We start from the raw sequence: 13,713 nt of genomic DNA on the forward strand, positions 1-13,713 counted from the left end.
AGGGAGGGAGGGAGGGAGGGAGGAAAGGGAGGGAGGGAGGAAGGAAGGAAGGGAAGGAGGGATGGAGGGAGGGGGAGGGGAGGAAAGGGAAGGAGGTAGGGAAGGAGGGAGGGAGGAATGAATTCTTTCCATCAAGAGAAGAAGGAAGTTATTTCTGATTGAGGTGAGAGGGAAAGGGGAAACAGGGTGACATTCCATTTCAGGGGGCTGTCAGCTGATGCCCCAGGTGCCCTCGGCCCACTCTGACCTCTGCGTGGCACCACCCACCCCCATCCCCACCAGGCCCACCCTCCTCCCTCCCCTGGTGGAGCCCCTTCTACTTCCTGCCACAGGAGCTGGGGAATGAATGCCCCCAGGGAGGACGCTGGCCTGGTGGGAACCGCAAGACCCCGACAGAGCCGGCCTCGCTCCCACTCAGGCTGCAGCCCCTTTCCAGCCTCTCCTGCTTCCCGGCATCACCACCCGAGCTCCCATGGCGCCCGGCTCCTACCGTCAATGTAACCCGGGATCTGCCCGAAGATGGTGAGGTAGGAGTGGTAGACGGCCCCTCGGAACAGCCAGTCCACCCGGCGCTCGTTGTGGATGAGGATGGCCTGCTTGGCCACCCCGAAGGACACCACCCACACGGCCAGCAGGAAGAGGAAGAAGAAGACGTCCTTCATCTGCAGGACAGAGAGTGCGTGGGCTACACTCTCCTGGCCCCCGACACTCACTGGGCGCAGAGGCAGGCCCAGAAGCGGTGGAGACGGCACTGCCACTCACAGTACAGACATGGCATGCAGGAGGCTCGCTGGAGCGGTCCTGGGGCTGCCTCCACACCCTCGTGGACTGCCGACATATTTGTGCTGGCACCACAAAGTGCAAGAGGGTCAGACATAACCGTGACCCGAGGAGGAAAGCTCCTAGAGCTGAATCAGAGGTCAGGAATAAGTGGGGATCAGAGAGGAGAATGAGGGAAGGCTTCCTGGAAGAGGTGACATACAGTCAAAGATACGAGAAGGGCATTCTTGGGAGCCCAAGGGGCGAAGCAGGGACGGGGAACCTGCAGGTGTGTTTAAGCCCCAATCCGAGCCAGTGGCAAGAGGCCTGCCCTCCCCGAGGCCCACCCTGGGCTGCAGGCACGATGGAGCCAGTGCCCCCGCCCCTTACCATCCTCTTCACAATGATGATCTTGGGCCCGAGCGTCTTACTGATGGTGAAAATGTGCATGAGCCGGAGGCAGAACAGGATGAAGTCCAGAGAGAGGATGACGCGCCCGGGGTACAGCGTCGCCGGGATGAGCCTGGCCACCGGGCAGAAGCACACACACTTCAGCCACCTGCTCACAGCGGCCCCCAGAGCTGTCCCCCGCCGCCCCTCCACCTGTCCTAGCCCAGGTGGGCCCTGGAGGCAAAGGGCTCTGCATCCCAGGTGTTCAAAGCCGGCATGAGATTGAGGAACAGAGCCTCCCACTTTTCTTCAGAAAGGTCCAGACGCCCAGCCCCACAGGGCAGCCTGGCGCGGGGGCACCTGGGGAGCCAGCAGGTAGCCAGGGCCCTATTGCCTCAGAGAAAGGGGGCCGTGGCCTCGCAGAGACACGAGACCGTCACAGGCAGTGCAGTGACCCCACGGTAGGGAGGCAGAGGGAGAAAGCGGCAGCCGCGTGTCCATGGAGCTGGGACAATTCCAGAGGTTGCCATCCATGGCCCCTTGTACATGGACAATCTCAGCTCTGCCGGGAGCACTCATGCCCCTTCTGTGCTCCCTCAACAATCCCAAGGGTAGGTGGGGCGCTGTTGCCTGGACACCCACTGGACAGATGACAATCCAGGGTTCACAGAGGAGCTGAGCCTCACCCGGTGCGGCTGGCTCCGGGCCGGCCTGTGCTCATCCCCTGCGGGGCTGGCTGCCTCAGACAGGGGCCTGCCATCGGGGTGAGGCCACTCACCTGCAGGTCAGCCCCGCCACGAAGAGCAAGATCGCGCCGACGTCCAGCTTATTCCAGAAGTCACTGAAGTACAAGGCTGCCTTCTTCATCAGCCCGCACTCGTCAGGGTCATAGAAGAGCTACTGGGAAGAGGGGCGGTGGGAAGGCAGACAGGCTGTCACTCTTACTATCCTCACTGTCATTGTCACATCACTATCCACTATCATCACAGTCACTGTCACTATCATCACCATCCTTGCTGTCACCATCACTGTCACATCACTATCCACTATCATCACAATCACTGTCACTATCATCACTGCCACTGTCATCACTGCCGCTGTCATCACTGTCACTGTCATCACTGCCACTGTCATCACTGCCGCTGTCATCACTGTCACTGTCATCACTACTGCTGTCATCACTGCCGCTGTCATCACTGCCGCTGTCATCACTGCCGCTGTCATCACTGCCACTATCATCACTGTCACTATCATCACTGTCACTACCACTATCATCACTACCACTATCATCACTATCACTATCATCACTGTCACTATCATCACTGTCACTACCACTATCATCACTACCACTATCATCACTATCACTATCATCACTGTCACTATCATCACTACCACTATCATCACTATCACTATCATCACTATCACTATCATCACTGTCACTATCATCACTACCACTATCATCACTGCCACTATCATCACTATCACTATCATCACTGCCACTATCATCACTGTCACTATCATCACTATCACTATCATCACTATCATCACTATCATCACTGCCACTGACGCTATCATCATGGTCAGCAAATCCGAACATTGGTTCTGATCTGAAGAGAGCTGGGTCAGTGAGGGAGATGGGAACAGGACGTGGAGGAACAATGCAGAGTAGTGCTGGCAGCAGCTACCCCGGCCCCCTGCTCACTCAGCACCTGTGTGTGCATATATGTGTATGTACATACATTCTGCATGTATGTGTGTGTGAATATGCATGTGTGCACGTATGTGTGCATTGTGTATGTATGTGTGCATTCTGTATGTGTGTGCATGTATTTGTATGTGTATGCATGTGTGTCTATGTGTATGCACATACATGTGTGCATGTATTATGTATGCATGCGTGTGTGCATGTGTATATGTATGTCTGCGTGTGTATGTGTATTTGTATGTTTTTTGTGTGTACGTGTGTGTATATGTGTATGTCTGTATGTGTGTGTTCATATGTGTATGTTCATGTATGTGTGCATATGTATGTATGTGCTTGTGTATATGTGTATGTGTGTACGTGTGTTTGTTCATGTGCGTATGTATGTGTATATGTGCTTGTGTGATGCATATATTTGTGTATCTGCATGTATGTGTATATACATGTGTGTGTGCATGTATGTGTGCATATATGTACCTGTGTATATTGTGTACGTGTGTATGCATTTGTGTGCTGTGTGTGTATGTGTGTGCATGTGTGTGTATGTGTATATTTGTGTGTATGCACGTGTGTAATGTGTATGTGTATGCATGTATGTGTATGCATGTGTGCATGTATGTATACATGTATTTATCTGTGTGTATATTTGTGTATGTATGTGTATGCGTGTGTGCATGTGTGTGCATCTCTATATGCATGTGTCCATACATACGTGTGTATGCATGTGTATGTGTGCATGTATGTGTGTATGCATGTGTGTGCATGTGTGTATGCATATGCACATGTGTGCCTATGCATGTGCTGTGTTCATGTGTGTATGTGTATATGTGTACATATGCATGTATGTATGTGTGCATATGCATGTATGTGTGCCTATGTATTTGTGTGTACATTTGTGTGCATGTACCTGTATGTGTATGCATGTGTGTGCACGTGTGTGTGTGTGTGTGTTGGAGCAGCCCCCTCCTCAATATCAGGTGCCAGCTGCCTTCCCACAAGGATCTTTGTTCTGTCAGGGGCCACACTGCTTCTTCAGCAGGCCAAGAGTGGAGGACCCTGACAGGGGCTGTGGGAGCCCCCCTTTGGCCTACTTGGCAGGAGTCCCCACACCCTCCCTAGACCCAGGCCCCAGGACCCAGCAGCTGGACAGGTGGGGCAGGTGACCAGCAGGACCACCCAGGGCCCTCCCCAGATCACAGACAGATGCAGGGAGAAGGAAGTGCCCCCTCTGCTCTCAGGCTGCTGCCCATGGGGCTGGGGCTGGGGGTGCATGGAGGCCTCTGGCCCCTCGTAGAGAGGGTCTGGTGGCAGAAGACATGTGGCAAGAGGAGGGCCAAGGAGAGCCCAGCACAGCCAGGGCCACAGCACAGCTCCCAGGCCCCGCCGAGTCCTGGACCTGATCTTCCTTCCTGGGGACGCCGGTGCCTCCCCCAGGGCCCCAGCAGGCAGTGGTGTTTACACAGTGCACACTGCTTTCTAACTGGGGGCCTGGTGGTCCACCAAGGTTAGAGAGCAGAGATGAGTCTAAGCCAGGACCACTGCCCCGTGGGCCAACCCCACCCCCTCACCACTGCCCTGAGGGTCCCATGGACCTAGTTCCCATTCACCGGCTGCCAGCAGGTGCAGGCACCACGGGGGCACAGTGAAGACCCCACACAGTAAGGGATTCGCCCCACCTGGAGGGCAGCTTGGCCTCGCCCAGCTCCAGGGAGGTAGCCTCTGAGCCCTTGGAATGTCCGCCTGATGAGGGTGTCTTTGTTCCTGGGGCCTGGGCCACGCCAGGTGGTCCCACAGTGTGATTTGGGGTGGGGCCCTAGGCAGTTTTCAGTTTGACCTTTGGAGGGCTGGAGACTGAGGTCAACCATGTGGTGTCAGCCGCGCCTCTGTGACTGACCTCCAGTAGACACCAAGGCCCATGAGCCTCCCTGGGGACCGTGCCTCCATGCATGAGGCCACACATCATCACTGGGAGGATGGAGTGCCACCCACACCTCCCTGGGCTCAGAGCTGTCCTGGATGCAGCTGCGTCCCTCCCCCTGGCTGGTTTAGTCTGTAGACTTTTGCTTAAGAAACCATAAGTGAGCATTGCCACTCCCCAGCATCTGTGGGTCCTTCTGGCTCGTTATTGAATGTGAGAGGGGTCTTAGGGACCCCACACCTTGCACTGCTCTTCCTGGGGGAAGGGACACACTCATTCATAGTCCACAAGGTCAGGGCATCCACCTTGAGCTGATCAGCCAGTCTCCAGGAGGGAAGGATGTCTGGGCCGAGGGAAAGCAGGGAAGCAGGCGCAGGGGGCATGAGGAGGGAGGGGCTTGGAGGGCAGGGCCCCAGCTACCCATTTTGGGGAGGAAACACCGGCTCTGCTCAGATTGCAGGGAGCTGGGCAGGCTAGATGGGGTGGGCTCTAAGCCCTGGGTCCCCTATGAGAATGCAGCCAGGTGGGTGGCCCCGGGCTGGGGCGTGGAAAAGCGGGTGGGGCTGTACCTGCCGCAATTCCTCGCACACCAAGGAGAAGAGCCAGAGGTAGATGGCACACTCGCACCAGGAGGGCACAGGTTGGAAGTCCACCATGAGCACGTAGGCGAACAGGCAGAGGAAGGCAAAGTAGGAGAGGATGTTCAGGTGGAAGACCACCACGGGCGCGGTGAAGAAGGCACGGGCGCGGGCCGCGGGGGTGCCCACCTCCTGCAGCCTCTTCTCCCTGTGGCCGTCGCAGCAGAGAGGAGACAGTGACCGCCAGGGCCAGGGTCCTGACCTCCACAGGCCTTGGCCACCCCATGATCCCCCGTGCCCCTCAGAGAGATGTGCTTTTAGGGGCAAAATCACTCAGGGATCCAGGGCCATAACGGCAGCTACAGACAGAGCTGGCACAGCGCAGCCTGGGAGCGCCACATGCAGTCACCGGGGTGGGGCTGGACCCCACAGCCCAGCAAAGTGAGGACACAGGGACGCCCACTGATGCCCTGCCCATGGCCATGACCCTCATGGCTGCACACAGGGAGGCCCAGCCTGCCCCAAGCCCAGCCTTGGGAGGGCCCCAGCTTCAGAGCTCCCGGTGCTCAGTGGACGCTCAGGCCTTGGTCACCCTCCTGTAAATGGGGACAGGCTTTCCTTGCCATCCTTAGTGGGGGCAGAGCTGACCACACTCCCCCTGTGGTGTGCCCTGATCCCAGGTCCCTATCCCAGGGCCGCTGGAACGGGAGCAGAGGCGGCCATCAGTGACACGGCTCTGCCATCCTCGGGACAGCAGGGGAGGAGCCAGCACTGCTTTAAGACACCTGAGCCGCTCCTCCCTGCCTCAGTTTCCCACCAGGATTCCTGAGCACTCAGGTACCCATCCTGGCCGTGAAGAGAAAGGGAAGGAGGCGGGCACTGTGGCCTGTGGGTTGCAGAAGGGGCTCAGCCACCTCGCTGGGGTCTTGAATCTGCCCTGACTCCCAGGAGACCCTGAGCCTCCATCCAGCCCTCAGTAAAACACAGCAGACCCCACAACGCCCCAGCAAGCCTCTGAGGAGGTGCAGGTGGGGACACCAGGCCAGGCCAGGTCTTCAACCATAGCCAGCCATGTCCTTCTCCTGCAGAAGGGAAAGCAATGCCATCAATACAGGCTCTGCGGCTGCGAGGACAGGGAGGCACTCAGCCGCAGCTCGCTGCCTGCATCCCAGACCTGCACTAACTGCCCGCGCCCCAGACTGGCTCAGGTCTGCAGTGCTGGCAGGAGCAGGAGACCATCTTTCCTGGCCTCTTCGACCCCAGGCTGCTGTGGCCGAGGGACAGGCTCACCAGCAACATGAGATCAGTGCTGGGGCTGGGGCAGGGCAGGTGCTTCCAGTACGTGGGGCCCTGCTCTGCTTCCCACTGCCATCTCTACGGCCCCAGGATCCGGGGACAATTCTGAGGACAGGTGACTTGCTCCCAGCGAGGGGATCTAGGGAAGATCCGGAGCCCCCAGGAGCCCCTCCCACAGCCCCACAGCCCCGCAGCCCCGCAGCCCCGCAGTCCCGGAGCCCCGCAGTCCCGGAGCCCCGCAGTCCCACAGCCCCACAGCCCTGCAGCACCTGAAGGAGATGAGGCCGGTGAGGAGCAGCGGGAAGGCCAGCATGCACAGGGTCACACGCCACAGCCCATTGTCCACGGAGAGCTGGCCCCACCACACCTTGGTCAGGAAGGCCTGCGGATGGGGGCAGTCTCAGGACAGCGGTGCCCAGCCCTGTGCCCCAGATGGTGCCCGTCAGCTGTCTGCTGAGGACTCGGGGTGCCTAGTGGACAGAGCTGGCCTGCAGTCTCACAGCAGAAAGTGGTGAAGACACAGCTTGCCCTGGGGCTTTGGGTGCCCAATCCCGCCTTTCACCCGACCTCAAGCTAAGGGACCTCATCTCTGCTGGCTTCAAAGGCCCCACAGTTGCAAGCTGTAGAGCACTGGCCCCTCTGAGCTCTGCAGTGGGGGACAGGACCCCTCCCCAGGCCTCCCTAGGCCTGGCACAGCCCAGGACACAATGGGAGCTCATGGACTTGGCAATAGCTCGGAGCTCCAAGGAAGGCCAGCGTGCAAGGGGCACTCGCTGTGAGCCAGGCCTTGCCAGGGGTGCCAGGGCGATGCTGAGGGCAGCCATGCCTGGGAGCCCTTGCTGCTCCAGGGAGACACGCCGTGTCCCGCTTATCCCTCCAGGGAGAGAGGGCGGACACCGTTCCCAGAGCCACCTGGGCTTCTGCCTGCCGCTCCCAGGTAGGAACATCCATGGGGAGGTGAACTGCGACCTCCATGGCCACCAGCTCCTGCTTTTGCTTCATCTTAGTTTCCCCCATCTGCAAAATGGGAGGCCAGAGCCTGGAGCAGGTGGCCGAGGGGTCAGGCACTGTCCCCGAGCTGCTGAGGGCCCTGAAGCCTGTGTGAGTGTGCATGCCAACTGCACAAACAGGAGGCTGTGTCCACCCTGCAGGCACCACAGGCGTCTGTTTCTGGAAGGAGCCCTTGGGAGGTCACCTGGATGCCCCCGTGAGACACAAACTTCATGCCCTTGGCCTCCAGGGCGAGCTGCAGGCAGGTGGTCTTCCCCCAGGCCTCAGACACGCGGGTGAGCAGTTTCTGAGCTCTCTCTTCGTCCTTCCTGTAGCATTCGGTGAAGACCCCTGGGCGGAGACATCAGAGCCCCATCAGAGCAGCAGATCATAATCACTGAGCCCTCTTGCTTCTAACCTCCAAGCTGCCCTTGTCCACTCCTGGGCACAGGCCACACTAACTTTGAGAGGAACTTCGTTTATAGTTTAACTTCCAAACAAAGATTTCCCGAAACGAGCAGGCCTTTCCCGAAACGAACCCCCTTCTTGCCTGGGAGCAGTCTGCGTTTGTAAGACTAACGAAGTAGCCACCAATTAGAAATTACAGTCTAGGAGTCATGCAGCCAGAGGCCACAAGATTCCAAACCTCGCCAACTCTTCCTAGGAGTAACATCACTCTTGGAAAACCCAGGGTATTTTGAAAGCCTGCATTCTGATGCATCCCTGACACCACCCCGACTGGAGATCTGGCCCAACCAGTTCTGTGTCCACACCCAGAACAGCAGACAGCGAGAAGAACCCACTTCGACCCCTGTGATCAGGAACAATAGACAGCGAGAAGAACCTACTTCTACCCACTAGGAACAGCAGACAGCAAGAAGAATCCACTTCAACCCGCTGTGATCATGCATAGCAGACAGTGAGAAGAACCCACTTTGAGCCGCTGTGATTTCATCTCTGGCCCAACCAATCAGTACTCCCCACTGCCTGGCCCCCTACCCACCAAATTATCCTTAAAAAATCCCAGTCTCGCCAGGCATGGTGGCTCACGCCTGTAATCCCAGCACTTTGGGAGGCCAAGGTGGGCGGATCATCTGAGGTTAGGATTCGAGACCAGCCTACAAAAATTAGCCAGGTGTGGTGGCATGCACCTGTAATCCCAGCTACTCGGGAGGCTGAGACAGGAGAACCGCTTGAATCCAGAGGGCAGAGGGTGTAGTGAGCCGAGATTGTGCTACTGCACTCCAGCCTGGGCGACAGAGTGAGACTCCATCTCAAAAAAAAGAAAAGGGCTCCAAATGTTCAGGGAGACTGATTTGGGTAATGAAACTCCAGCATCCCATTCAGCCGGCTCTGTGAATTAAACTCGTTCTCTGTTGCAATCTCGCTGTCTTAACAAATGGGCTCTATCTGAGCAGCAGGCAAGACGAACCCACTGGGTGGTTACAGGGCCGAGGCTCTGGGATGAGGACCCCAGGGTGAGCGTGCAGGGCTGCGGCCCAGGGACAAAGACCCCAGGGTGAGGGCACATGGGACTGAGACCCAGGGACAGGAACTCCAGGTGAGGGTGTGCATGGCTGAGACCCAGGGACAGGGACCCCAGTGAGGGCATGCATGGCTGAGCCATGGCCCGCAGCCCGTGCCCAGCAGAGCTCACCGATGGCTCTGTGCTCATACTCCTCCGCCAGCGCCAGCATCTCCTCCGAGCTGTCCGTGTCCTCCTCCTCCTTGGAGAGCTCCTTCAGGATCTTGCTGCAGGCCAAGGCCGCTGCGATGCAGTCCTGGCTCTGGGGACCAGAGGAGCCACTGTGAGACTCTAAAGAGCCAGGCTCAAACCCAGCCTGAGGAACCCAACACACTGCCCCAGGTGATGAAAACAAGGCCTGGGGACAGTGCGGGCCACTGGGCAATCACTGTGTGTGACCACATCTATACAGACAATTTAAGCCCTACCCCAGTCAATACACAGCCTCTGATGGCCCAGGCTCCTGCGTGGTCTGTGGGAGGGGTCTGCTTGCCCTGCAAAGCCTAACGGACAGCACATGCCCAGCACATGCACCAGCCCCCATCGGAACCCGTGTGAGCTGTAGAGGGCGGCACCACCTGGCCTGTGCGTGCCCAGCGAGACTTGGCCCTGGACATAACCACAGAACCAGTTTTTTTTAGCAGAACTTTTAATTTAAAAATTCCTTTCCCGGGCCGGACACAGTGGCTCACGCCTGTAATCCCAGCATTTTGGGAGGCTGAGTCAGGCGGATCATGAGGTCAGGAGTTCGAGACCAGCCTGGCCAATATGGTGAAACCCCATCTCTTCTAAAATATAAAAAATTAACCAGGCATGCCGGCACATGCCTGTTGTTCCAGTTACTCTGGAGGCTGAGGCAGGAGAATCGCTTGAACACGGGAGGCGGAGGTTGCAGTGAGCTGAGATCGTGCCACTGCACTCCAGCCTGGGCAACAGAGCAAAGCTCGGTCTTAAAAAAAAAAAATTCCTTTCCTGCCTAGAGCTAAGTTCTTTGTTCTCCACCTCCATGTTCCCCAAGTCCTTCCCGGTGTTGGAGACGCCCACACCCCTCCACAGCCTCCACACCCCTCCACAGCCTCCACACCCCTCCACAGCCTCCACACCCCTCCACAGCCTCCACACCCCTCCACAGCCTCCACTTGCACTTGGCCTCAGGCTCCCCAGCTGGCCGCTGGCCTATAGCTGTGTCTGCTGAGAAGCTGTTCTTATTACCTGAGCCCAGATGATTCCTGCCAGCTCCTGACGGTTCTGGACGATGGCCCAAATGAGAAGGTCGCGGATGGGGTCCACGGTGAAGGTCACATGGCCTGAGGAACGCTTGTAGAGGGACCGGAGGCTCACTCCCTGCACCTGGTGAGCAGTGGACTGTCAGAGCCCCAGGCGGGCCCCCCTGGCCCAGAGTCACCGGCGGAGCCTGTCTGAGGTGCAGGCCCTGACCCCAGCCCCGACCTTCTCAGCATCTCACTGTCCCTGGAGAACTACAACCTGCATTTTCAGCAACACCCTAGATCATTCTTATGCACACGGAAGTTTTTTAAAACACTGTTCTGGAGATACCTAGAAAGTGAAATACCCATCCAACTCCTTTACCAACATTTGTAGACTCTTGTTTCATGCCAGGCACTTCAAGGTTCCCCAGTCTTATCTGATGGCATCAAAGCTGCTTTCAACAAAGCAAAATTCTAGCACAGTGGAGTGTGTTAATAGGTCAGTGAGTGTCTTCTCCCTGAGGGACTCTCCTGCAGTGTCTGTGGCAGAAAGGCCACTAGGAAAGATCTGCCAGGGGGGCAACAAGGCTCACTCATGAGCAAGGACAGGGCACCTCACCCAGACCCAGCTCCCTACGTGGCTAGGCTTTTCCCCGGACCAGGAAACGCGTACTCAGGTAGCTGGGAAACACTCCCCAGCGGTAGAAAAAAAACCGTCTCCCACATCGCATACCGTACAAAACACACCTCAAGTGATCCTAGAAATTTCCTGAAGGTTTTTCATTATAAAGAAATGTGTTTTTCTTCCTAAACCACAGGTACAGATAAGCCTGAGCTTCTGCTTTGGACCTTCCTAAGCATATTTCAACTGAGTGTCTTAAATAAACGCAGTGGACTTAAGAAGCACAGATTGTGAATGTATAAAACCAAGCCATACCGGGGCTGGCGCAGTGGCTCATGCCTGTAATCCCAGCAATTTGGGAGGCCGAGGCGGGCGGATCACGAGGTCAGGAGATCGAGACCATCCTGGCTAACACAGTGAAACCCCGTCTCTACTAAAAATACAAAAAATTAGCCGGGCGTGGTGGCGGGCGCCTGTAGTCCCAGCTACTCGAGAGGCTGAGGCAGGAGAATAGTGTGAACCCGGCAGGCAGAGGTTGCAGTGAGCCAAGATCGCGCCACTGCAGTCCAGCCTGGGCGGCAGAGAGCCTGTCTCAAAAAAAAATAAATAAATAAATAAAAGAAAAAGAAGAGGAAGTGGCACCAGAGACTTTTCTGTCTGTCATGTGAAGACACAGCAAGAGGGCAGCCACGTGCAAGCAGGAAGAGGCACTGGCCAGAAGCCAGCCCTGCTCGTGCCTTAATCTGGGACTTTGGGCCTCCAGAATTTCGAGAAAATAAACTAGTAGTTTCTGCCCCGTCTGTGGAATTTTGTTATAGCAGCCCAAGCAGCCTAAGATAGAGCGTGTGTCTTTTCTAATAAAAATAAAAGCTAATTTTAAAAACAGAGAGCTCTAAGAACATAGCAGTAGCCCGCGCGGGCGAGGCCAGGCTGGGCCCCGTTACCAGCACGCACGTTGAGCTTGATGTTGGGCATTGGCAGCAGGAGTCGCGGCCGGTCGCTGTGCCGGGGCCGGGGGTAAAGCGGCTGTGTGAAGTCCCCCAGCAGCTCCCGCAGCACCTGGGCCACGTGGTGCATCTGCAGGCGGGGCGCCGCTGGCGCGCAAGCCAGGCGCTCGGGATCCTCCGCCAGCACCTTCTGCAGCTTGCTGTGGAATAGGCAGGAGGGCTCCAGGTTTTCGTACAGGTAGAGCAAGGTGTCCCACGTGACGAACTCCTTCAGCCGCACCCCGTTCTCCAGGAAGAGCTTCACAAACTCAGGCTTGTTGGAGATGAGTGCAGCTGTCATCGTGGGGTGCAGATCTGAAGGCTGAGAGCAAACATTGTGCGGTGATGGTTGCATTTGGTCATCACCCCACGTCATCCTGATCTCAAAGACCCTGGAGATGGGGGCTGCTGTTGTCCCCAACCTGGGGAGGATGAAAGCTGCCCAGGTCACCCACCCTCAAGGGAAGGGCTGGGATCCAGACAATGCGACCTTTGCCTGCCCTTGCTTCAGTGGTGCAATGCATGTGGGCCCAGTGGGCCCCTCCACAGGGTGCTCTGGAAGACTTACCTTCCACTGCCACGCATCCGTGAAGATCTCACTGCGGGCAATGTCCACGCGATTCCATGCCACTGCCAATTTCAGCTGGTGGTCCCAGTTCTCATGGCCAAAGTGGTCTTGGCTCCGTGAGGCTGCAGATGAACAGGTACACACTGGGCCTCGATCCGGGGCTCAAAGCCATTTCCCTCCAGGGAAATGACGTCAGAGTCAGGGATGTGTCATGAGCCCTTGCCTCTCAACAATTCAAAGTGACAGGTGCAGCACCCAGTGACCTCCTCCCATACACACAGCCTTGCAAAAGCACATTCCATTTCGGGTCAGAATCAGTGAATCTTGGCGCTTTGGTCATCACGTCCACTCACCCCTGTTTCCCCTGCCCTCCTCCTGGCCATGCCCTGGCCCCTGAGCGACAGGTGGGCAGTGAGCAAGAAAAAGGCCTCCCTGTTTTAAGAAGACATAGGTCTCTGGAGGGCAGGCATCTTACACTAACATCCAGAACTCAGGACTCGGAAGCCATCACATTTCCTTTCCTGCCTCAACTGCCTGTAAATGTTCAACAGTAACAACCACCTCACTGGTTCTCAGGACAAGTTATTTTGCTCAAGTAGTTTCTGTGCTCCCTTTCTGGTTTAACTTTTTTAAACATGAGTTGTTATTTGGGGAAAAAGAAAAAAGAACTTTGACCCTTACCTCACACCATACACAAGAATCAACCTGAAGCGGTTCATAGGCCCAAACATAAAGGCTATGTCTACAAAGCTGCCATCAGAAAACAGAAGAAAATATCTGCAATCTTGGGATGGGCAGAGATCTCTTAGCTATGACACAAAGAACATGAACCATAAAGAAAAATTGATTAAATTGGCCAGGTGCGGTGGCTTACGCCTGTAATCCCAGCACTTTGGGAGGCTGAGGTGGGCAGATCATGAGGTCAGGAGATCGAGACCATCCTGGCTAACACAGCAAAACCCCATCTCTACTAAAAATACAAAAAATTAGCCAGGTGTGGTGGTGGACGCCTGTAATCCCAGCTACTTGGGAGGCTGAAGCAGGAGAATGGCATGAACCCAGGAGGCGGAGCTTGCAATGATCCGAGATCATGCTACTGCACTCCAGCCTGGGCAACAGAGTGAGACTCCATCTCAAAAAAAAAAAAAAAATTTAAGCCTCCTGCTCTTCA

At 56.5% G+C, this 13,713-nt stretch overlaps 1 protein-coding gene across 1 annotated transcript in view; it reads right to left on the reverse strand.

The window, feature by feature from the left end:
• TRPM2 (transient receptor potential cation channel subfamily M member 2) overlaps nt 1–13,713 on the reverse strand; it is a 93,989-nt gene that overhangs the window by 40,741 nt on the left and 39,535 nt on the right. The window contains 10 exon segments of the mRNA XM_058427493.1: nt 491–662; nt 1,150–1,282; nt 1,928–2,046; nt 5,339–5,555; nt 6,913–7,025; nt 7,839–7,984; nt 9,291–9,420; nt 10,371–10,508; nt 11,943–12,296; nt 12,543–12,664. Coding sequence (XP_058283476.1) covers nt 491–662; nt 1,150–1,282; nt 1,928–2,046; nt 5,339–5,555; nt 6,913–7,025; nt 7,839–7,984; nt 9,291–9,420; nt 10,371–10,508; nt 11,943–12,296; nt 12,543–12,664 — 1,644 coding nt within the window.

This window comes from Hylobates moloch, unplaced genomic scaffold, assembly GCF_009828535.3.
Source record: "Hylobates moloch isolate HMO894 unplaced genomic scaffold, HMol_V3 SCAFFOLD_14, whole genome shotgun sequence".
In the NCBI taxonomy this organism is placed as follows: Eukaryota; Metazoa; Chordata; class Mammalia; order Primates; family Hylobatidae; genus Hylobates; species Hylobates moloch.